The sequence below is a fragment of the Ambystoma mexicanum genome, chromosome 4q (genome assembly GCF_040938575.1).
Source record: "Ambystoma mexicanum isolate Mex_15411 chromosome 4q, UKY_AmexF1_1, whole genome shotgun sequence".
NCBI lineage: Eukaryota > Metazoa > Chordata > Amphibia > Caudata > Ambystomatidae > Ambystoma > Ambystoma mexicanum.
The window spans coordinates 1,294,281,663-1,294,306,918 of NC_090928.1; the positions used below are offsets into that span (position 1 = coordinate 1,294,281,663).

The 25,256-nt window shown below is 43.3% G+C and overlaps 1 protein-coding gene across 1 annotated transcript in view; it reads left to right on the forward strand.

Annotated features, from left to right (window-relative positions):
- Positions 1-25,256, forward strand: part of LOC138468389 (NACHT, LRR and PYD domains-containing protein 3-like) — a 350,409-nt gene that overhangs the window by 91,569 nt on the left and 233,584 nt on the right. The window contains exons 3-4 of the mRNA XM_069608929.1: positions 9,931-9,972; positions 21,923-23,657. Coding sequence (XP_069465030.1) covers positions 9,931-9,972; positions 21,923-23,657 — 1,777 coding nt within the window. The remainder of the gene's footprint in view (positions 1-9,930; positions 9,973-21,922; positions 23,658-25,256) is intronic.

Sequence of the window (25,256 nt, forward strand, 5' to 3'; positions counted from 1 at the left end):
CAGTGCTTTTTCTCTAAGCGAGAGATAGCCGCGGTTAAACCACAGGTTATACGCCAGGGTATGGGAAAAATGAAAAGCAAACAAAAGCCAATTGCAGGTAATCAAATATGCAAATGCCATCAGGCGAGAAGTGGGGGGAGGAGGTAAGAGGACACCAAGTGAAATTCAGGAGTTGGAGGGGGGCTAGCGATCAAGTTTGCAACACAAGGCTGAAATATTTTTCCCATATCCTTCGTTATAACCTGGGGTATAAGCACAGCTACCCGACCTTTCAACTGAAACTGTGTCACAGAAACAAATGTTGTGGGGGAAATGAGAGAGGGTAGGGGAGGTGAGGCGGCCATCAGGGGATAGGGGGAGCAGGTACACATGAGGGGGGCACTTGAGAGCAGCGAAGCATTTTAGTTTTTTTGCTGTTTTTTGCAATAACTGTGGGTATAAAATATACAATACCAACAGGTATGTGTAGTCCACACTACAAATACTCTTGATTATAACCTTGGGTATACTCACGGATATAAAAAGTTATAAAAACACAATTCGTCATGTGGACGTATACAGTGAGGTCAGGGGTGAAAAATCACTGGCCATGGCCAGTAGTGTTTTAAAATATACAGTGGGCATGGCCGAGGGCCATGGCCAATATGCAGTGTGCACAGCCAAAGGCTGTGCCGACTGGCCATGGCTGAAGGCTATGGCCAGTGGGCTATGGCCAGTGGGCTACATACTGTGGGCACGGCCGAATGGCCAGTGGGTTGCAAGTGTTTTATACAGTGGGAATGGCCAAAAGCCTGTCAGTGTTTTAAAAAAATACAAAGGTCATTGCTATTAGTCTGCTAGTGTTCTAAATTTGCAGTAGGCATTTTAGTTGCAGGGACTTTAAGGTGAGAAATACATTACAACAAAACCTTAGAAATTCAAGGAGAATTTCTAAGGTTTTGAAATTAACATCCATGCAACGTTAGTTGCATGGATTTTAAGGTGAGAACGTAATGCAACAAACCCCCTGAAATTCAGCTAAAGCCACCTTAACTGTGCACCTTTGTTGTGCAGCCTATGACCACAATGATGACAACACAGATGCCATCACTGTAGACATCACTGATTACATCATCTATGACAAACACAAAAGTCATTACGATAGCCCTGCTGGTGTTACCGGCGGGTTGCTGCCGGACTCATAAAATGTTACCAGTATCTGACTTCCTGGTGCCACTGGGAGATTACAAGTCCGGCAGCCCCGGAAGTCAGGTGCAGGAATCTATGGGAGTGGGGACTTGGAAGCACCGGTCTGCGTACAGTGGCGGCTGCGCCCGCAGGGTCAGGCCTGTTGGGCACAGTGGCTCCGGCAGGCAGACTCCTAGTTTGCCGTTTTGGAAACAACAGTGCCAGTGAGCTTACCGGCACACTTGTTTCCGGACCGACAAACTTGAAATGAGGCCCAATGTATTAAAATCTTGGATACTATTTAAAAATTATTTTTACTTTGTACAGTATGTGTTTTATTTCAATGTTAACATGTTAATCACTTACAAAAGACACATAGAAAGGGTTCATAGTCTTTTCTTCGAAAAGAAATCCATCGAAGTAAAAGCACTGAATGTAAATGCATCGAAATGCTATCTTTTACATTTAAGAGTACATATCCATTGAAACTTGTCCATCGAATATAGGAATGGGCAGGTTTCGATGGATATGTACTTTTAAATGTAAAAGATAGTATTTCAATGCATTTATTTTTCATGTTAAAACGTTACATGGAGCTGTCCAGTGCTGAAATCTTCAAAGTATTTCGGCACTGGCCAGCTTCATGTAACGTTTCAGTGTTTATTAATTTTTGGGGGGTGCCCCCCAGCCTTGCCCCCAACTCTTGAAGTTGACCCCCTAACCCTAACCCAACCCTAACCCTAATCGAAATACAACTAAATGTATTAAATGAAAATGCATTTCGATGGTAATGGCTTTCAATGAATATAATTTGTTGGATATTAATTCGATGAATCTAATTTCGATGGATAGTCTAGATACCCATAGAAAGAACTATACATCTACGTACGTGCTTTCAAGCAAATGCTGAATTTGAACACTTCATTTCTTTTGTATAGATATATCAATTTAGAGTAATAATCACTTTTTTTGTCAATAGCCATATATGGAAATCGTACATTGTATCCTAAAACATCGTTGTTCCTTGTTTCAAAGAACTTCTCTTGTCATTTAGAAAATGATACGGCTAGACATTTTTCTTACAATAAAACAATTGAGCATTTACATATGTTTCTTTTAAAATGTAGTAAATAATTAGGATTCAACATCTATCTCTTTCTATTTATTTCTACTATTTGTTTTTTGCAACTGCATATAGATATTATATTATTGTGAACATATATTTGGAACAAACAGGAACATTCTAAGCAGTGCACTTTTTCACTGTATTACTATTAAAAGAAAGTAAACATATTTGTAAAATATTACATATTTATCATTCAGATATCATCTTTTACCAAAGTACTACAAAGGAACGCTTCACAAGTAGTGATATGATGCATGTGTAGCCGTTTACTGTTTTAAACAATGTACTCATTGTTATGAACTATTCTAAAATGCTAAAATCACACATGTAGAAACGTAACAGTGGTCTAAATGCGTGCAAATACCTAGAGTGATCTTATGTCTGATGCCAATAGTTAAATAATAATTGATGTCATAAATGATATTATTAGCGATGTCACCACAGATTGATGTCATAGGCTGCGCAACAAGGGGCGCAAACTTAAGGTGGCTTTTGCTGAATTTCAGGGGTGTTGTTGCATTAAGTTGTCACCTTAACGTCTCTGCAACTAAAGTTTGTCCCCCATAATGATATGGCATTCATAACGCGCCTGTACACAAGTGTTTCTAGGTAGGACAAGACAAGGAGGGGCGAACAAGGGAGTACAAAATAATGATCTTACTAGGCCTTGTGTTATTCAGATCGCGCAAGTGCGGGGAAGAGGGAAGGGGAGAAGTGCCAGGGGAAAGGGGAAGGCAGAAGTGCATTTAACTCACAAGAGCAGCCAGCGGGTGGCTCATATGTGCAGAGAGAAGGGACTGTAGAGTTGCAGCTACAGACTCTAAAGTACTGGGGCAGCCCGAGGCAGTGCCAGGGCAACTGGACATGCAGGAGCCTAGGCCCGAGTTCAGAGTGTGACCAGGTGACCAGTGCGTGGAGAAGTCAGGTGCATCAGCAGGGGAGAGGAAGAGAGAAAGTGGACGCGAAAAGGAAGGTCTTGATTTGCTTCAGGAACCACAGGTGGTGCTGCTCAAGTTTGAGAGAGGCAGGGAGGCTGCTCCAGAGGAAGGCCCCAGCCGAGGAGATAGACCTGCCCCCAACTTTCTGCCTGGAGAAGAGTCTGACCCTCAGAGAGTTGGAGGTGGATGAGCGGAGAGCTCGAGAAGGAAGATGTTTTAGAAGAGAAAGTTGGAGTAGAGCGGTCCCAGGCCCCAGAAAGCCTTGAGGATAATGCAGAGGGTCTTGAAGTTGATCCTTGCAGCCACGGGGAGCCAATGAAGATATATACAGTTACTACCTGACCGGTAAAGTGGAAAAACGCTGCCTTCAAATATTTATACGACAATGACTGGGCGACCATGACTCAACACTTCACACTGTTATCTGATTCATGGCATGGCTTAGGCACTCCAATTGAAGAACTGGGCTGAGATAAGATGGATTTCCATCAACAATCGACCAATCGTTCCTGTTTACGCAGCTGAGGATATTAATGCTTAGGATTGGACTAAGTAATGATTCACTTTCTGGATATGCAATAGCCCTCAAGGGACAAGATGTCAATTGTTATATGAATTTATACGGGCTGGACACACATATTAATGAACACCCAGTTCAAACTCAACAAAAGCTTAACATTGTCAGGCTTGGTTGAACATCTTGCCAAGTTCTCATCAATGGTTCAAAACCTTATAAGGAAACAACGGAAAAGTAAGATGAACTTGAAAGGAAAGCCTGGTATCTGATATGAGTATGTAGTGTTGCATAGAACTATGGAACTTGGGAATGGGGTTTCCACAAGAGAAGGAAGAGAGCGAGAGCAGCGATTGGAGAGAGAAGGAGAAGGAGCTGGGCAGGCGGCTTCGTTCATATCCTCTTTTGCATGTGTCAATTACTTTCTGTTTATTAAATTCCATTTCCAAGTCCCTTTGTGTCGGTTGATACTTCAATTGGCTACGAGGATGGCCTCCTGAAGGTGCAACGATGTGCCGGTACTGCAGAGAGAAGAAAGAGAGCAGCTGCGATCTATGGACCCACAGGTGACAGGTTCCAACCTGCAACTCAGCAGCATTGTAATTAATCTGCGGCCCCCAGCACCCGATGACTACTAAATAAGCATTTTTTTCTTCCGTTTAATCACTACGCCGTAGAGAAAAGGGACCTACAACCAGTTGCATAATCACGCAATGTGCAGCCATTTCTAAAGGCCAGGAAATAATAGAGCATTTCAACTGGACATCATGCTCTTCCTTGTCTCAGTTAATGGTTACACAAAAAATGTTGTTTCTTTTTTTTGTTGCTCCTCCTGTTCTGTCTCATTTCTAGTAACCAAGGACTTAACGTACGTACCGCCTATATGTTTTTTTGTGACTATTACATAAGGATGCTTGGCAACGAATATGAAGTCTCTGCAGTGGGACATATACATATATACAGCTTAGACAAGACCTACATAAAAAAGAGAGAAAAACACATAGTGTACTACTTAGCAATCAGGCCACAATGGCCAACCTCAGTGGAGCAGGAGACACCACGTCTATGCATAGTGTTCCACCACCTGCAATGTTCTGACCTGAAGTGGGTGAACCCACATTGCCATGGAAAAGATGGCAAACAACTTTCGATCATTATGCTAATGTAGTTTGTGGCACAAATGACAGTGTTGAAAGAAAAAAATCACTATTTTTACATTGTTTAGGCCCAGCTTGCCAGGAGAAGTTTGAGGATCTACCTGACCTCATGGCTGTTGAGTGTGAGGATATGAACGAATATGAGAAATCGATATTAAAAATGAATAAGCGCTATGAGAAGAAGCTGAGCACTATTTTAGAACGTTTGCAAGTTTGGAAAGAGGATACAAGAGGAGGGAGAAAGTGTCGAACAATACATTACGGCCCTTAGGAAGTTGGCCAGGACATGCAGGTTTAATCAACAACCAGAAGAAAGATTGAGAGATCAATTTATGTTAGAATGTAATAGTAGCAAAGTTTGTGAGAGACTGTGGAGCGAGGACGATCCTTTAGAAATAGTTCTGCGGATGGCCAAGGAAGTGGAAAACACTGGGAAATGTGTGAAAACCCTAGAAAACAGAGTAAAGGAAGTTACAATTAAGTCCACGTCGTCAATAACCCTTACATGAGAAGAAGACGTGATGCAAGGGAACCCAGGTTCACCAGATACAGTGGAGAAAACAGAGATTCAAGAGAAACAGTGAGGGATCAAGGTCATAGTACTGAATTTCGACGAGGTGACCAACGGGGAAGGGAACGTGCTATTACGAGAACATGTTACAGATGCGACAGTCCATCTCATTGGGCTAACAGTCTAGACTGCCCCACCCTCGGGATAATTTGCAGAAATTGTAATGGGAGAGGACATCGAGGTAGTGCTGCAGAAATAAAGGCAATAGCATGAATCGGATTGGGAATGAAGACATTGATGAAGGAGAAGAATGTTTGTCAGCGGTCAACGGTGAGGATGAAGAGTTTGACAGGCCAAAGACCACCATAATAGTAAATGGCAATCCGGTTACGATGATGGTGGACTCAGGAGCCAAATAGACATTCATTCCTGAAGTAGTGTGGAAGAAAATTGTACCAGAGTATTTACACAAAGTTGACATCAAGCCAAGAGCTTATGGTTGTGCAAACATTTATTTTATTGCGTGGTTCAAGGCTACACTAGGTTTCAAAGACAGGTGGGCGGAAGGAGGTGTATATGTCTCGAAGAAAGGATCATCGCTGTTACTTAGTTGGACATACCAGAGACTACTTAAGGCTGCAAATGGATCCGAATACAGCAGTTTCAGTTTTCATGATTGATTTACCTGAAGTTGACAAAGGAAAAGTCATTATGGAAATTTTCAGAGATGAGATAGGGTGTGTGAAAGGTTTCACACACTGCATTATTCTGAAACAAGGGTGCAACCAGTAGCACAAAAGTTGCAAAGTGTTCCGATATCCATTCGGGATGAAGTGAAATTGGAACTCAGTAAACTGGAAGAACAAGGAATAATAGAAAGAATCGATGCATCAGAGTGGGTCTCCCCACCGGTAGTGGTGAGAAACAGTTCAGGAAAGGTAAGGGTGTGCATCAACTTAAGAGAACTTAAATGTGTGATCTGTGAAAGACACCCTTTACCCAACATTCAGGAATTGATTTCAACGATGTGTTCTGCAAAGGTATTCTCTACGCTGGACCTCACTGCTGCATAACACCAAGTAAAACTACATAAAGAGTCAATAGGCCTCATTACGAGGTGGGCGGCAAGGAGTTAATGGCACCGGTTTGGATGCCGGTGCCGTTAACCCCTTACCGCCCTATTACGAGGTTCTCGAGCGGGAGCCGCTCAGAAGTCTGGTCAGACCAGACGTCCTTAGCGGGTCCCGCTAGGGGACCAGAGATCTAATAACGGGCCCGTTATTAACGGGCCCGTTATTAGCTCCCACTCCATTCCCATTGAGCCCTATGGGGATGGGTATTTTGAATGGGGACTTACCGGGTCCTCTAAGGTTGGAATGACCCGCTAAGTCCCCATTCAATGAACCCGGACTGATTTTGGAGGCAGCCATGGCGCTAATAGCACCATGGCTACCGCCAAACTCGGAATGAGGCCCAATGCATCTGACTGCTTTCATCACACCCCAGGGTTTGTTTCAATACCATAGGATGCTGTTTGGTTTAATATATGCAGCCTCTGTGTTCCAAAAAATAATGTATTGAATATTTGATGGTGATGAAGGTGTCATTTTCTTCCAGGATGATATCCTAATATATGCTGACAGTGAAGAAGAACATAACAGGAGATTAGAGTTGTTGTTTAAGAAATTACATGATGTAGGTATGACACTCAGCAAGGAAAAGTCAAAGTTCAATAGGACAGAAATTGACTACTTGGGTCATGTCATATCAAAGGATGGCATCACACCGAAGAAGGATTTAGCAGATGCAATTGAAGACATGGCCACTCCTACATGCAAGGAACAAGTTGGGACATTTTTAGGTGTTGCCGAATATTGTTCTAAATTTGTACAGGGATTATCAGACCACACAGTTGCCCTTCGGGATATGATGATGATGAATAAAAGATTTGTCTGGAGCGAAGGATGTGAGGATGAATTCCAGAACATAAACAATGCTTTAAAAACACGGAGACGCACAGTGATCATTAGTAACGTAAGTAATTTAGGTTTAGGTGCCATTTTAACGCAGATCCATGAGAGAAAAGAACATGTAATAGCATGCGAATCCCGTTTGCTGAAAGGAGCAGAAAAATCGTATGCGACAATAGAAATAGAAGCTCTTGCTATTAAGTGGGCTACTGACAAGTTTAGAAGCTTTGTGTGGGGAATTAAGTTTGAGCTGCATACCGATCACAAACCTCTAGTAGAAGTTTTTGCAACCAAAGGTTTGGACAAAGTATCAGGCAGAATAAGAAGATGGGTTTCCAGGCTACAGGAATTTGATTTTGTGATAACGTACATCCCAGGTGTGAGGAACTATGCTGCAGACTGCCTGTCAAGGATGACGAACTATGAATAATCTGAGCGGGATGAGGAGGAAGAGTAGGAGATGATCTAAACAAGAGTGGTCTGATGAGATGCTCAAAGATGCTAGTAATCAAAAGTCTGGAGGAAGGTGATCTTTCCATAAAGAGAATGCAAGAAGCAGGAATAGAAGGATTCTGAAATGTGAGAGATGAACTATGTATTCAAGATGGATACCTGATGAGAGGACATAAACTGACATCCCTGGAGGGGATCAGGGAGAAGGTGATACATCTAGGACATGAAGGCCATCAAGGAATCGTGAAAACCAAATGCAGGATAAGGAATACCTGCTGGTGGCTGGGATATGACGTGCAGATTGAGAGAAACGTCAGAAGCTGTATCCTTTGTACTAACTGTGATAAAGGGTGTATGGGTGAGAAGTATCCGATGGCCCTGACAGACATAACGGAGAGGCTCGGGAAAAAAAATAGCTATTGATGTACTGGGTCCTGTGTGGAGTGAGAGCTGTAAGATCTTTTGTATTGTTGTTATTGATGTTTTGACGATACGGGCAAACATGAGGATGTCACTGAATGTTTCTACTAAAAGAGTGATTGATTTCCCAGAAAAGATATGTGGTCATGAGGGTTATCCGGAGGAGGTGTTGATGGATAATGGGTCACAATATACATCCAAGGAAATGGAGGAGTACCTGAAGGGAAGGTTCATCACACACAAAGCCAGTGCTATATATCACCCCCAGACTAATGGCATTGTGGAAAGGTACAATGGAGTGATAAAGGAGGCGATAAGGTGGGCATGGTCCAATGGGAAAGATTGGAAAGAAGTGGTGACGAGGACGGTTGTGGCGCATAGGTTCACTCTGCATAGCACAACTGGGGTATCACCTTTTGAACTTAGCAGGGGGAAGAAGGTGAATACTAAACTATTTCCGGGATGGATGTGTGTGGTGACTGGCATGAGTGTGGAGCTGGATGAAGTAAAAGAGAGTGTCAGTAGGAGACAGTTGAGCAATAAGTCAATGCAGGATAACAGTAGGTTTAAGGCAGCAAAGATTCCACAGGTTGGATGTTAGGTTAGGATCAAATTGCCATTGGCGTTGCGGGATGATGGGTGTAAATGGTCCAAACCAATTGAGGTGACGGAAGTGTTTAAGCATGCCGTAAGAACAAAGGATGGAAGAGTGTGAAACAATGAAAGAGCCACGGTTATGACTGGTAATGGTGGTGTGAGAAGGGATGAGGAGATGCATAGAGATGGTGATCTTTCCTTTCCAGAAGAATTAGGTACTCTGAAGAAGACGTTGGCAGCCACATCAAACTTTGGGAGGAGTTATCGAAGACCAAAGCGCCTCATGAACTTTGCTCAGTAGAGGAGCCACCAGAGGGGACTTTCATGTGAAGGAAGGAGGATGTGTACTGTCGCATAGAACTATGGAACGTGGGATTGGAGATTCCACGAGAGAAGGGAGAGTGAGAGTGGCGGTTGGAGAGACAAGGAGAATGAGCAGGTGGCTCTGTTCATATCCCCTTCTGCATGTGTAACTTACTTTCTGTTTTAAAAATTCAGTTTCCATGTTCCTCCGTGTCAGTTGATACTTCAGAGTACTGTGTCATCATGTCAGAAATTCCAATAAAAGAGGACAACGATGAGGCACAAATGCAATTAATACATGCGAAGGGCTTTTCTTGAATGATATGGTCGATCACTGTGTTCTTCCTCCGCTGCTTACCCTTTCGTCTCTACCTACTCTACGCACCATACCTTGGTAGTGTTATTATCTATCGCTTAACCTTACTCCCACTCCTCTTTTCACTTCTCCAAGGAAAGAAAATAGGAGGGATGAAACCGGGATTGCAAGCATCGCTCACTATGGTTTGTTTGCTTAAGAATTTGTTAAACTTGGCATCCTTGCAATATATTTGGAAAAATCTATCGATACTATGTTAGAAGAAGCAATGTACAGATAATGACAAGCTTCAAGTGAGCAATAGGCCCTTCCAATTCTACACTCAATTAAACAGTTAATCGAGAACCAAAGTATGGAGATTGTTAATTCAGACTTTTGGTTTACACTTGTGTCTCTGTTGGGTTAGGGTGTCGCCGTTTCCTATATTTCTACAACTGATTTTCACAAATATTTTTCAGATTTCTCTAAGAAGCCAAAACCTGTTGAAGTAGATGTTGAAGGTACGTTGTGTTTTGGAAAATATGCAATTGCAAAATGGTGCAGTGTACATCAAGGTTTCATTTACAGCGTGATGGACTCATATAAGCGAAGTGCTTCATTTGGACAATGTTCGCACCTTGATGTTGCTAACGCAAAAGTCTGTAGGCTTAACCTTTTTCTATCCTTTCAACTGAGTGTTTGTACCTTAACGGTGAGATTGCCAACGTTTGTACATATCAGTGTTTATGTAGGTACCTTAACACTGTGCAAAAAATGTTTTCCACAAAAGTCCTATTTTTGTTTGTTTGTGTGTGTGTGTGTGTGCTCCTGTGATTGTGCATGTATGTTTGGTTCCCAAGATATATATCTAGTGTTTTTTTGTGTTTGTGTGTGTGCGCATGTGTGTATGAGTGATGTGTGCATGTGTGTGGGAGTGTGTATGTGTATTCATTCAGAGTTTAGCACTGTCTATGCCTATTTCCACTGTATTCTCTCTGCTTATGTAAATGTGTGCATGCTGTATGCCAGTATGTCATATTGTTTATGTGCAGGGAGATTCCAAGCATGTTATCCGTGGTCACTTATATTCCATGTGCATTGCTTGTGCATGCTGTGCTTGCTTATACTCTGTGCGCATAGTATGGGTGTGTCCTTTTCCTAGTGTGTGTAGTTGGCCTGTGTGTGTTCCAGTGCACTCCCTGTGTTTGTGTGAGGTGTGTTAGGTTGTGTATGGCTCAGAGCACATTGCTTGTTTGCCAGCATAGTCTGGGCATAGTGTCCATGTTTACTTGCAATCAGCGCGTATTATTGTGCTCACTCATACTCCCTGCATATTCTACATGGGTAGGCATGGTCCCAGGGCGTCCTTTGTGGAGAGGAGGGGTGTTTGTGTGAGGGGCATGTACTGTAACATGGATTGCAAATGGAGGCAGGACTTCAAACACAGATGGTGTTGACATGATTTCTGTTCATACACCACTTGCCAGAGCCTGACCTCCTCCTCTAGGCAGTAGGTGGTATACCTGAGGTTGTGGCAGACATTAGTGCTGTACCCACACAGGCCTCAGCAAGGAGCTAGAAGCCCCTTACTCCTGAGCACTCGACAGGTTTACTATTAGTCAGGAGTATTTGACATGGCCATCAGTCACCATTTACTCTAGTGCCTAATACCATACTCTGTATATCTAAACTGGTAGGTAGGCCTACCATTCCCAATAATGCACACGTCTCCAGTTAAGCTGGTTCCAAGTCTCCAAGGATTATCGCCTCTTAGGAGATACCGGCCCATCACGACAGTCCCTTTCCTACTGAAAATATTGCTTAGAGCAGCATATCTGCAAATTCAAAAGTACCTTTAAGATAATAACCTTCTTGGTCTTCGCCAGTTTGGCTTCCGCCCCAGTCATGGAACATAATCAGCACACTTGAACATAAAAATCCAAATGGACAAACTCCTCCTCCTGCTAGACCACTTGGCTGCATTTGATCTGGTGGTTCACAAAATCCTTTGCTAACACCTCTCCTCAGCGGCCTGCTTCTCTACCAAAGCAATAGCATGGATCGAGTAATTCCTATCTAACAGAACAATGAGGGTCTTCTCCACCGTCTCCTACACCCCACGTGCCTACTCCTGGACTGGGCCCCTTCTCCCATTCCTTCTCTGACCTTATGCTGGTGCTTTAGTTCGGTCACACGTTCACAGTTTACATTTCCCCCTGGCTTTCAGCCATCCCTTTACTCTGCACTCTCCTGGACATGTCCTGGCCTCTTTAGGGTATTGTGCTAGCACCTCCGGGTCAGTTTACTGTCTCCCATTGCTTCTCTGACCTTATGCCGGTGCTTTAGTTTGGTCACAAGTTCACAGTTTACATTTCCCCCTGGCTTCCAGCCATGCTTTTACCTCTTTAGAGTATTGTGCTAGCACTTTCGGGTCAGTTTACTGTAAGTGCAGGGCATTAAGGTCATCAAGGATTAATGGGTAATTTGGGTTGATGGTATGGCCGTCTAGCGATGCCACTCTTCGATTTGTGAAATTCTCTTTCTAGTTATATTTCACAATCGTGTGTGCCCATAACTAAAAACTGGTACAAAACACTTTCATTTTCACCTAGCGAATGAGTGCAATTCAACATCGACGCATAGGAAAAAAGTGAGGCAATATTTTCAAAATCTCCACTGTTTGGCCACAGTTCCAGGGCACACTCCTAAGTTTCAGAATGACCTTAGCCTGAAGGATATTCAGTTTCAAATCCCACTTCCGAGCTAGCAGCCAATGAGCAAAGCCTAGAGTGGAGGCAGTTACTCACGCAAGGGCTGTACGCGCTCACTCACCGGCTCACTCACCGGCCTGACTCACAGCTGCCTAGGAGATGTTTCTTGATTTCCTGATCTGCCCTCACAAGCCCAGCCTTCTTGCCTTCAAACATTGGAATGCCGGCAATGTTGAAGCTGGGCTCATGGTTTGGGTGTTTATCTTTTCCAGAATGGAAAAAGTGGAGTGCAATGACAACAGTGGAGTGCAATGACAACAGTGGAGTGCAATGGCAACAGTGGATTGCAATGGCAACAGTGGAGTGCAATGACAACAGTGGAGTGCAATGGCAACAGTGGATTGCAATGGCAACAGTGGAGTGCAATGACATTCAAGGATCACCACAAGTATAGGGGAATTCTCTACTATTTAGTTTATCACACATTTTAGCTGCAACACTTTTGGCACTGTTGAAATACATGTTCATTGCAAAAGACACAGATATGCATCTACATTGTCAATGCTCTGCCAAGCTGGAAATGCACGTTTCTTCGCCGTAGCACGCTCAATGACTTAGAAGTTTCATTTACAGTTTCCTGTGCCTTTTAGACATGCATGGTGATGTGAACATGCACTGCTCTGGGTTTTGTGCTAAAGCACTCCCTGATCTACATGTGGAATGGACCTTATATGCACTGCCCCATTTTCTAAACACAATTCTTTTTTTGGAAAGATTTAATAGCCTTCTCCACTACTACAGTGTAACATCAGTGATTATATTCCCTGGATGAATTTGCCCTAAAAAATAGAGAGTTAGTTGGTATACAAAGATACGGAACCCCCCATTTTACAAGTTCATGTTAATCTCATATTTGAGATTCAGCCAAATTGTAAACTCAACGGCATGAAGAAAGAAGTGTCTATTCCCAAAGGCTGATCTTATAACAGCAGACTCTGGCTGGAATTCTTGTCGGATGACATTTGAGCATTTTTCCAATATGTGCAACAGTGAGGCGATTAAAACATGATTTGGGAAGGCATTTATGGGGGTGGTTTTAGACATTGTACATTTGTGCACAGTCAGTCCAGCAAACGCAATGTAAACCTGTGTGGACCACAGCTCCCAGTAAGATCTTCTGACTGAAACTAGAGATTAAGACAAAAAAAACACAATACAAGATTGCCAGGCAAAGAAAAAGGTGGGTTACAGAAAGCTGGCTTCAGATTAGATATGCAAGCTGAACCTAAGAAGAATAGAACACAGTGAGACAGACAGATGCAATATTCCCGGAGAGAGGCTAGAAGGGGCAGAGCTTGGAGACACAAGCTGTACCACAAGGACGGACTTGTTTAAGAGAAAGCAGTCTGCTATTTTAATGCATTTAGTCTGGCAGAGAAAATCTGCCCGTTGAGCTAATAATTAGCTCTTTGCCAATTCATCCAAATTCTAATTTTTCGGCTTGGTTTAGTATTTTGGAGGTAGAGCTGAACAGCAAGGATGAACCGTCTTGATAAGAAGAAGTTGTCACTTGTATTACTTGGGATGGGATACTCACAAATCTCTGGGTCGTCACTGAGAACGATTTCCCCTTCCTCCTCCTCAGCTGTGTCGGTAGATGCGACTTTGACTCCTTTTTTCCCTTTCTTCTTGCCTTTGTGTCTTCTTTCGTAGAGATAGGGCCTCCCTCGGTTCGAAGCCACCCTGCTGCCTTTCGAATGATGGCAAGCAAGAGGGGCTAATTTCCGATGGTGTCCAGTTGAGGAAAAAGCCCGAAGGCAGAAAACACCTCTCGGATTGTTCTTGTGCTACCGGCAGCTGCAAAAGTGGAAGACTGTAGTTCGCAAGATTTCCAGACAACCAAGGATGCACTCCGGATGAAACGAAGACGTGTCAAGGCGGTAGCAGGTACACCTCCACCACAACAGTGAAGCACGGGATGAGAACAGTTGACTGGGACAGAACATCCTTAGAGAACGGTAAGGCGTATTGTCAGAATTGCTCCGGGAAGGATACCAGACAAGAGTAAGACGGGAAGAAACAGACGGGAGAGATTTCCTGGAAAATAAGGTAAGTAAGAAGAAAGGTATGAATCCAGAGCAGGAAGCGAGCCAGAAGGAGAGAATCTGGCGCAAAAAGGTGGAACCAGAAAAAGTCAGTCGGAACGAACGAAAGTATGTACCGGGAAACAAAGGGTAGACGAGGTAACAAGAAAGCAGAGTAAGCACGGGTAGAAAATACTAGCGTTAGTTATCACGAAAGGAAAGCGGTGAGTTGCAACGCAATGCTAGGGCGGAAAGGGAGGAGCTAAATAGCGAAAAGAAAGATGCACAGAAAGACTAGACCCACACACCCGATGGGTGGGAAAACGTAACGGAACAGTCTAACGGCGGCACAATCGCCTAACGTGCCAGATGCGCCATGAGAATCGGCGCGTTACAGAAGTACCCAGCTTCATGTTTGATATAACTTCACCATAACAGAGTAAATATACCTATAGACCTAAATGTTGGCACTTTGTGAAGTTTTCCAAAGTCTAATTTGTTGCATGTTTCAATATTTTGAAGGCTGAAATAATCCATATTTTACCCAGGTTTTGCAACATATGTTTCTTTTCCATGGTTAATGAATTATAATGTATCTTCGGCAGGTGGCCTTTCGAGGATCCCTGTGCTGGTGGGACGCTGCGTTTATTGGGATTTGACTTTGGGCGCAGCACATTAAGACTTTTCCCCCATATGATCTCTTTGGCCAGGATAAAAAAGACATGAAAGCACAAGAGGATGGAAGAGAAGAATCCTTACAGAGGGAAGTGTCTGTATTTATGAATCCATAGCGTTGGGTTGCTTCTCGGTTACCTTTAGGTAACTGCCTTAAGAAGCCATGAACATGCTACCCCTTTCCATTGCATGGGTTTACATGTGTTGGTATAACATCACTTGTGACCTAGTTCACCAATTCTGGTAGCCCTCCTGGGAGTTTGATTTCAGGTTTTACTGTGCCATAGTTTTGGATGGCTATACATATTGCTGATTGGTTTTAGGTTGTATTACCACTCTAGAAGTGAATAGGAGAAGAGCAGGATTCTAGGACTATATTCAACTATATTGTTACTAATTTTGCGATCTGTATTTCATTTGTGTTGCCCACATATTATCTTTGCAAGCGAATACACATACAGAAATGCTTAACAAAAAGAGACAGAGCATTCCTGGTGTGCTCCTATTAATGAGTATAAAAAGGCACTACATTTCAAATGTAAATACTTGACGTTTTAGTGATAAAGTGTAGGGGAGATATTGATAACATCTCATGTTAATCATACATCAAGTGTAATAAGAATTGGTTCCTAGATAGGCCCATGACAAAATGGTTGTCCGATAGTAAGCTTGTGAAAAGTTCAGGGGTAGTGGCTCCTCTTGCATTAAGGACCGAGATCCAGATCTGTCCAGAGCCTTGTTCAGGCACAACACTATTCTCTACTTCAAAGTCTGCCACCTTTGGCGTGGTGGTTAGATCTGGCAAACAGGGTATGATGAACATCATGACACTTTGGTTAAGTTAAACTATAGTGTTCATATATATGGGCAGAGTTTCAAAATCAGTATGATTGTTAAAAGAGCACAGTAGACCTGCTTCTCAAATCTTCTATTGGTGCAAGTCTTACAACTCTCAGCATAGTCACATTCATTGTTTGGGAGTTTCACCACTTAGAGAACTGCCTCACATATTGGGTGCCGATCTCTCACCCTGAAATATAGCCACACATGTGTGTGTGTATGTTTGTAAAACACCTGTGGCTCAAGTCCCACCAATGAGTTGCTGTGGGTCTCAAACATTGGATCACCATCTAACTATGTTGGTGCGTGTCTCACAACTGGGAGCACAGACTCTGCCACTGTGTGAGCATCTCACACCTTGCAATACATTTTACATAGTTTACGTTCAGTGTAGCGTTCAGATCAGATCTTGGTACTTGATGTGTCACTCATGGGAGTGAATCTTACTCCATGTGGCAGTCTCAATCTTTGAGTGAGTCTGACACTTTCAGAAAGTGTTATTTATTGGTTCTGCGGCCGGCACTTGAAACGGTTCGATGAGATATTTTCACTTTGGTGTCCAACAAAAAGAGCGATTTTCTTCAGCCGATTTTAGGTGGCCCGCAAAACATTGCTTTGCCCCCTATCTTCTCAGACGGGATGTGTTCAAAATTGGAGGGTTTCACCCCCCAAAACTCCCTTCCTCTGCCCCTGCCGCCTCCCTCCCCACCTAAGAATTACCAAAACACACAAACACGCAACGCACACATAAACACACAGGCACTCAAACAATGACCTGTTCTCCCCCGACGGGTCTTCCAGGTACTGGCGCCTGTCAGCACCTGCGAGCCCTGGGCGGTCACAGAGCGGTCTTTCTAAATCAGTCTTTTTTTCTATTCGACAAATAGAAAAAGACATTTTGACTTGAAACCCTTGGACCGCTGTCTCACTTACTGGATACTAAGCTGAACGCTTAGAGAACCGGTCCCTTATGACTAGTCTCAATGACCCATTTGCATTAACGGAGACCGCGCCGCACCTTTTAATGGAAAGATCATGTGGCCTCGCTCCCTGAAGTGTCACTCCTGTGGGCTCTGTAATATTTAGGTCCCTTCTCCAGACGATGGGAGTTTAGCTGGAGAGGAGCAAACCTGCAAGCATTGCAGCCCCTTTGAGAAGTGCTGGGCAGCCATGCTCTGAATTACCAGCGCTCAACCGCCGAGAGGATGCGCGCCTGTATTACTCTAACAAATCCCACGATAGCTCTACTGAAAGGTGTTGCTGTTGTCACTAAAAGTACCACAGCTCTGCTGAAGAAGGTTATTATGTGTCAAAAAGAATATAGTTGACCTGTTGAAAAGTACTAGTACTCCCCAAATAGAAATACAGGATATAGTGACACTATATTGGACGGGGCCAGTATGGCCTTATTAAAACAATAGCGTCCTCCGGATGGAATTGTGGTGTAAGCACAATAGCACTGCTAATTAGTGATGGTATTGTTGCATTGTGCATTATAGTAGCTGAGCAAGGTAAGGGGTGAGGCCAGGCTATGTACACAGTCCATCCTTGGCCTCTCTCCTGAGACTATGAGCGGGCACAGCGCCCTCTTCAGGCACAGAATTGAAATGAGCATCAGATCTTCACGCTCCATCTAAACCACCGGTCTACCGGAAGTATACACGCTGCAGAGCGCCAGCCCGCCCACCGGTCTACCGCCTCTTTACCTTCTCGCCTGTGTCCCTTTCATGGTAGGTCTAAATCTTTGCCCCCTTGTCTTTCAACCCCCATTTCCAGCTTCCTGCTTCTGCCTATCATTTCCTATCTCTGTCCCTCCCTCCCTCCATCCTCCAACTCGTCCCACTCTACCAATGTCCAGTCCCGTCTCTCTTTTCTTCTCTGAGCCCTCTTTCTCTTTTTTCCCCATCTTGTGTTAATTGTTCCCTGCCCTCTGCACCTTCCCTCTGCTGTGTCTCTCTCTGTACATGCACACATTGCTTTATTTTATTTATTTAAATTTATATAGCGCACCGGGGCCCCCGGGCATCGTGGCGCTTGTTACAGAAGGCTTAAAGATTGCAGTTTAAAACATACAGCACTTGGTCAACATTTCCAGGAATACGGACAAAGGTGCACGTCCCTTGGTTACAGTGGAACTTTGAGTTAATAAGTATGCATACAGGCCATTTGAGCATAGACAGGTTATTTGAACAGATTCGTTTTCAACATTTTGCAGAAGACAGAGTATGATTTTTCATTTCTGAGAGCAGTGGGAAGGCGTTCCAATTCTTGGGTGCTAAGTGTTGGAAGCTGCCGCCTCCCGCTTTTGCTCTTTTAAAAGAGGGAACGCAGATCTGGTTTGTGAGGTAGCGAGGGGCGTTGAGTGAAAGGCACTTGTGTGTAATTGCCAATGTTTTGATGAGAATAGGATCTTTGACTGGCAGCCAGTGTGCGTTTTTCCTTGCTTGGGATATGTGTTCCCTGTTGAGAATACTCAGAGCAGCTCTCAATGCATTCTTTTGAGTTATTTGTAGCTTGTGGATGTTTTTTGAAGAGGTGCTGAGATATAATGCATGGCAGTAGTCAGGTTTAGTGCCGACTGTGGCTCTGGCATTGGATAGGCAGTTTTGGGTAGATAGGAATGGTTTGACTGCATTGATGATTTTGGTGGTGAGTGCTGTGGAGGAGGTCATGGCATTGACCTGTCGAGTCATGGATAGAGAAAAGTCCAGATACACCCCTAGTGTTTTTACTGCTGAAGATACTTTGATGATGGTGTTGTCGACGGTAAATGTGCTGTATTGTGGGGAGAGTTTGTCGAGTGTTTCTTTCGTGCCAACCACAAGGATCTCTGTCTTATCCCCATTGAGACAGAGTCCATTGGCTGCCATCCATGTTTGGATGGCAGCGTATATATGGCTAAGGGCTGCAGCATCTTGATCATAGATGCCAGTGAGGGGGATTAAGACTTGCGTGTCATCGGCATAGTTGGTGTCGGCTATGTCACGACGATTGAGATCATTGAACAGTGGGAGGGTGAATATGTTGTAAAGGGTGGGGGCAGTGCAGGAGCCTTGAGGAAATCCATAGTGTATGGTGGTGGGTGGGGCACGTGCCGAATCGGAGAATACTCTCATGAGTCTTCCACTGAGGAATGAGGCAATCCAGGCTGCGGCTTGTGGAGAGAAATGGGTTGCGTTTTTTAGTTACATGGCGAGAATGGCGTGGTTAACCAGATCAAAGGCAGTTGACAGATCTAGCAGGAGGAGGAGCGCCGGTTTGTCTTTGTCCATAATATCCCTGAGTTGTATTTTTAGGTTAAGGAGAGGCGATTCTGTCCCATGACCAGGACGGAAACCGGATTGCCTTTTCCCAAGAATTTTGTTTTCTTCTAGAAATTGCTGGATTTGGGTGTAGGCCACCTTGTCCAGAATTTTGAGCAAGAAAGGTACAGTGGTAATAGGCCTGTAGTTATTGGCTAGTTCAAATCTAGTGTAGGTTTCTTCAGTAGTGGACATACCCATTCTTCTTTTAGGCTGTCGGGGACTGTGTTGGAGTTGAAGGAGCCATTGATAAAGGTTTTGAGAAAAGGGGCTAGGGTTTCGGCGCAGTCTTTAACTAATTTAGCCGCACATGCATCCCCTTTACAGTTAGAAGGTTTGATTTTGTTGACTATTTCTATTACTTCGGGTATAGTAACTTCCCTGAAGGAGAATGGTTTTATTTTTGGTGTGCTAGTCTTAGTGTCAGGGTGAGAGGTGAGGTTGGTGTGTTTAGAGCGGTTCTTGTGATGTTCAGTGATCTTTTCTTGTAGGCGCTCAATTTTATTTATTAAGGCTGCTTGCACACTGATGCACCAGGCTTTATCTTTCATGATATCTTGTGATTTGGTGGCTGGGGTATTTAGCTCCCTGAAAATGGCAAAGAGTTCCTTAGATGCAGACGTAGCGTTGGTAATTCTGTTATTGTACGAAGAGGATTTGGCTGTAACTATAGCTTTTTTATACCTTGCAGCAATGGATTTGTATGCGGAGAGCGTGGCTTGATGTGTGGAGCTTTGCCATTTACTCAGTGCCTTCCGTTTCAGTGTACGGAGTTCCTTGAGTTCAGCAGAGAACCAGATGGTGTTGTGTTTGTTTTTTTTATTGTATTGGTGCTATGGCATCTGTGGCAGTTTCCATTATGTAATTGTAGGTTTCGGCCAGTACAAATGCGTCCTTCTTTGTCTTCCTGGGTCTGTGTCCTGCCAACTCTATTGGGAAGTCTCTCTTTCGTTCTCATGTATGCAAACACCTACACTGCATTTCTCCTCTCACTCACTCTCTGATGCTATGACCAGCACCTCTGCTCCCTTTCGTACTCTGTACATGCTTCTCTGTGTCCCTTTGTTGTCTGTGGTGTCACTCTCCTGCTGTAAAGGTCTTATTGTACTATATCGCTCTCACTCTGCCGCATATCTCTGCACCCATCTCACCTTGTACATGCCCAGTTGGTCTGTGGGCTGTAGATGGCGCTCTGCCATACATTAATCACTGTCTACTCATCTTATTTGGGGAGGGGGCTCAAACACAGTCTTGGACTGGCGTGCCTCTTCCAGCATTCCCAACACCACCACTTCTCCCACCCCATAAGCGCTCCTCCAGGTGGTCATGAACGTCAGAAAAGCTGTGTTAAAAAATAAGTCTGTGTTGCACAGCATTCCACTTACCTCTAGTGACCGGTGCACTACTTACCTCTAGCGACTGGTGCACTACTTACCTCTAGCGACCAGTGCACTACTTACCTCTAGCGACCTGTGCACTACTCACCTCTAGCGACTGGTGCACTACTTAGCTGAAACGAGCGGTGCACTACTTACCTCTAGCGACCTGTGCACTACTCACCTCTAGCGACCTGTACACTACTTACCTCCAACTGTCAGGGAGACCTGTGCCCTGCGCAGCTCATCAAAGACGCTGCCCATGACCTCTCCCCTTACCAATTTACCTGATCGACAGATTTCATAGACAGACCTCCCTGAGACCTACAAGAATAGCCTATAAAGACTGCCTTTCTGTCCCCAACTTTAAACGCTCCACTATAGGGGGCAATAGCTTCCCAGCGAAAGCGGCTAAACTGTGGAACTCCCTACCGCCAACTCTCAGAATGGACTTACCTTCTAAGATCGTTTCATGGCTGAAGACGTAAGTCTTCAAACACATATATTCGTTAAGTCTATTCTATTCCTGCCACAGTACACACTGTACCCATATGTGCTTACCTGTATATTTGTATATAATTGTGTTATTACTATTTCTGTGTGTATGTACATGTACATTTCCCTGATGTTGTAACTAAGCTTTGCAATTCCATGTAACTGCTGCGCCCTGTTACCCTAGGGTATTCTGGCGCATTACAAATAAACAAACAAACAAACAAACAAACAAACAAACAAACAAACAAACCTCTACCGACCTGTGCACTACTCACTTCTAGCGACCTATGCACTACTCACCTCTAGCGACCTGAGCACTACTCACCTCTAGCGACCTGTGCACTACTCATCTCTAGCGACCTGAGCACTACTCACCTCTAGCGACCTGTGCACTACTCACCTCTAGCGAACTGTGCACTACTCACAATGTATTTGTAGCTTCACTTTATAAATTAGGTTGGGAGAATCTATCAAATATCTAACATCTTTTTAATCAAATGCACTTTAGACACAAAATTGCTACAAAGAATATTTGCTTCTGCCTATGTATTATATTTTTCATTTTTTGAGATGGGCAAATGTAATATGTGTCATGTATTAGGCATGCGTGGGTCTGGTATTTTCAACTAATTTCCTTGTACATGATGTAAAGCACAGGAACCTCGGGAGGATAGCTCAGGGATAACAGGAGGCGGAGCAACACCGGTTCGATCCCCAGGTCCGCGCTTAGAAACCTATGGGTATGTAGCGCGTTATAAATTACCAAGTATAATAATGATACCCCTTTTGTTTAGAAGCCCGCTGGCTCTTAGGGTGCCGTGTATACGTGTGATGCTTGTGATTGACATTTCCTGCTGAATTGGACTGCCGCTTGCTTTATGAATTTCATCCAGTAAAGAATGTTTTGGTGGATTGCCATCGCATGAATAACATATCCCTTTCTCTTTTTGCTTTCTGGGATCCATATTTTGTATCTGTACTGATGTAGATCAAAAGAAAATTTACAAAGAACACATTAAAGGAAAATTCAAAGCTATGAAGGATAAACATTGCCGGATTGGTGAACATGTGACATTAAAGGAAAGGTACACAAAACTGCTCATAATAAAGAATTATCAACAAAAAGAAGACAAAAAACATGAAATAATGTCTTTTGGGAGGAAACATGCAGAGCTCATGGCCAAGCAAGCCGAACATTCCTACTCTAGCATCAAATCTTTGTTTGACCCTGAAGAGGACGGGCACATCCCCAGCACTGTAGTCCTGCAGGGAGTGGCCGGCATTGGAAAGACATTGACATGTCGCAAGATCATGCTGGACTGGGCATCGGGAGAACTCTTCCAGGATAGGTTTGAGTATGTGTTTTACATACACTGCAGAGAACATAACCAGCTCATAGTACAGCAGACCATCGCTGACCTCATTATACCCAGATGCGATGGGGAGCCACTCCTATCGATGGACGAAATAGAGTCCAATGCCAAAAAAGTGCTCTTCATCATTGACGGCTTCGATGAACTCAAGATTCCGAAAGATTTTCAACTGAGTGATCTTATCAAAACCTCTCCAAAGGATAACACAATCACCAGTTTAATAAGTCGATGCTATCTTTCAAAGTCATATATTCTAATCACCACTAGACCCACAGCCTTGGAGACCCTGACAGGGTACCTTGCTGAGTGTGTGAATGATGAGCGCTTTGCAGAAATTCTCGGTTTTTCTGAAGATGACATGAAGGAATATTTTGCTAAATCTTTTGGAAGCAAAATCCAAGGTGACCAAGCTTTTAATATTGTCAAAGAAAATGAAATTCTCTTTACCATGTGTTTTTTACCCATTGTCTGCTGGATTGTTTGCAAGACTATTAACCAACAGATGGCAAAGAAAAAAGATGTTGTCTTTGTTTCAAAAACCACTACCTCAGTTTACATGCTATTTCTGACCGATTTATTAACCCAACAAAGCAGTGACTCTGCACGTTATGTGATTGACATTAACCTAAAGAGGTTGTGTTCCTTAGCAAACGAGGGAATCTTTGAGCGGAAAATACTCTTTGATGACCATGACATAACTCGACATGGTGTAGATATACCAGACGTGCAATCGCTCTTCTTAAAAAATGACATTTTTGAAGAAGATTTTGAAAACTGCAACATGTACAGCTTTATCCATCTGAGTTTTCAAGAGTTTTTTGCTGCCTTGTTTTATGTATTGGAAGAAAGCGAACCAACCATAGAACACACAGATAGTCCGCAGGGAGCCGTGATCCGCTTATTGGAAGATTATGGGGAGCGGAGACATGATCACTTGATGCTGACCGTGCGCTTTCTGTTCGGACTCATCAATAAGAACAGACTGACTCAGATGGAGAGAAAGTTCAAATGGAAGGTTTCATCAGACATTAAACCTACTTTGGAGGAGTGGATGAAGGAAGAACTCAGACGAGGCGGCCGTGAGGTTACGGATCGTCAGATGGATCTCTTCCACTGCTTGTACGAGACTCAAGATAAAGAGTTTGTGGAAAGTGTAAGTGAACACTTGACGGGTATCAAGTTCTCTAGGGAATCCCTGCACCGAAGAATGAACGTCATGGATTTCAGAGCACTCGCCTTCTGTATAAATAATTCACTGCGACTCCAAGAAATATATCTGTCTGGCACTATAATGGCAACCGAAGATCTTCGAGCATTGACGCCGGGTCTAATGAAATGTTCCATTCTTAGGTAGGTCAGTAAATTTTGTTTATCCAAATTTGTATTTTATTTTGTATAAGAGCATTGTATCAAATTGAACCTGGCAGAAATGTAGCTTTTACTACCCTCACGTGGTAGGTATGTAATACTGTCATGAAATGTGTCTAAGGAGTGCATAGTCACTTATATAACTGGGTGTTTGATCGCAGATATCCCATATCTGAAGCCCACCACTGCAATTCCACAATTTGGGACAAGAAACAGGCTCTTTCAATTCGAATATTGTGTATCCTTGGCATCTACACTACCGTGTGTCTCCCCAGTCATTGTCTGACTATTTGCAACTCAACACAGTGCTCCCATGTCAATTGTATGTACACACACACACACAGGTACACACAATACTTCTATACTGTCTACCCTTTAATTCTCTTGGTTGGTAATGTGATCATAAGCGTGCTGTAATAATATAATAATGATCAAGGAATGATCAAGGAATTGCAGGTGAGTGCCTAACCTACAATGCTGTGGAAGTTACCCACAATACAAAGGCAGCTTATGTCCAGCGGCAACGCGCTCGCCTTTGAAGCAAGACGACCACAAACAACACAGCTTCGATCGCTGTGTCCGCGCTTAGAAACCTCATGGTATTACGCGCGTTAGAAATAACATATCATATCATATCATAACACACAACCTGCCCGATGTCTCGCGTTCTACATGGAACATCCAATCTACTTTGCATCTTTGCACACACCTCATACATAGTAAAACAAATATGGAGGAACATAGACTCAGAACGGAAATTCTGTATTGCAATCCTCACTAATTAGTTTTGCTGCTTTAGAACAAAACCTTCTTTGAATTTCAAAGAAATGCAGGTCCGATCCAGCATCGGACAAACAAGAATATATACAACACATCTTCCTTTATTTGTAGGTGTAATATAGTTCTACAGTTCTAATTGGAAAGAACCTCGGAACTAATCACTCCATTCTCTGATTTCAATCCGAACACACAGTTTAGCGATATTGGACGAAAGATTCTATTGATTACTTATCAAAATGTACCAGCAATCTATTATAACTAATGAGAAAGAGCTAGGTTCCTCCTACCCCTACAAAATAAATTCAAAATAATTGTAACTAAGAGTGGTACATTGTGTTTCAAATTTAATGTGATCTGGACACATGTCTTTTTAGATTAGAAACATGGATAAGGCTTGGGGGAATGTCTCACATGTTTCCCCTTGAAATATATGGAAATCAGTGCAAGACTCATTTACCTTTTAAAATGTCATGCACGCGTGGGGTTATAATATTGAAATGGGAGCGGAATCAGCAAGTTGTTTTTAGTTGTCACCATGAGTTCACCTTGGGCAGCGTCCCTCGAATTCTGTGTAATGTTACTTGGAAAATTGAAGTTGATCATTTACATTTATGTTATTGTCTCGGAAATGAAGGAGTGCAGAAACAAACCCGTTTTCTACTCCCCTTTAAGGAGTAGCAAATATAAATACAGGATTTATGAACTTAAACTGTGGTTTGCACTGTTAGGCAGAATCACCTGCAGTACCCTTTGGGAACACTACAGGCAATTAGGACTACACGTGTAAGCACCATTTCACCA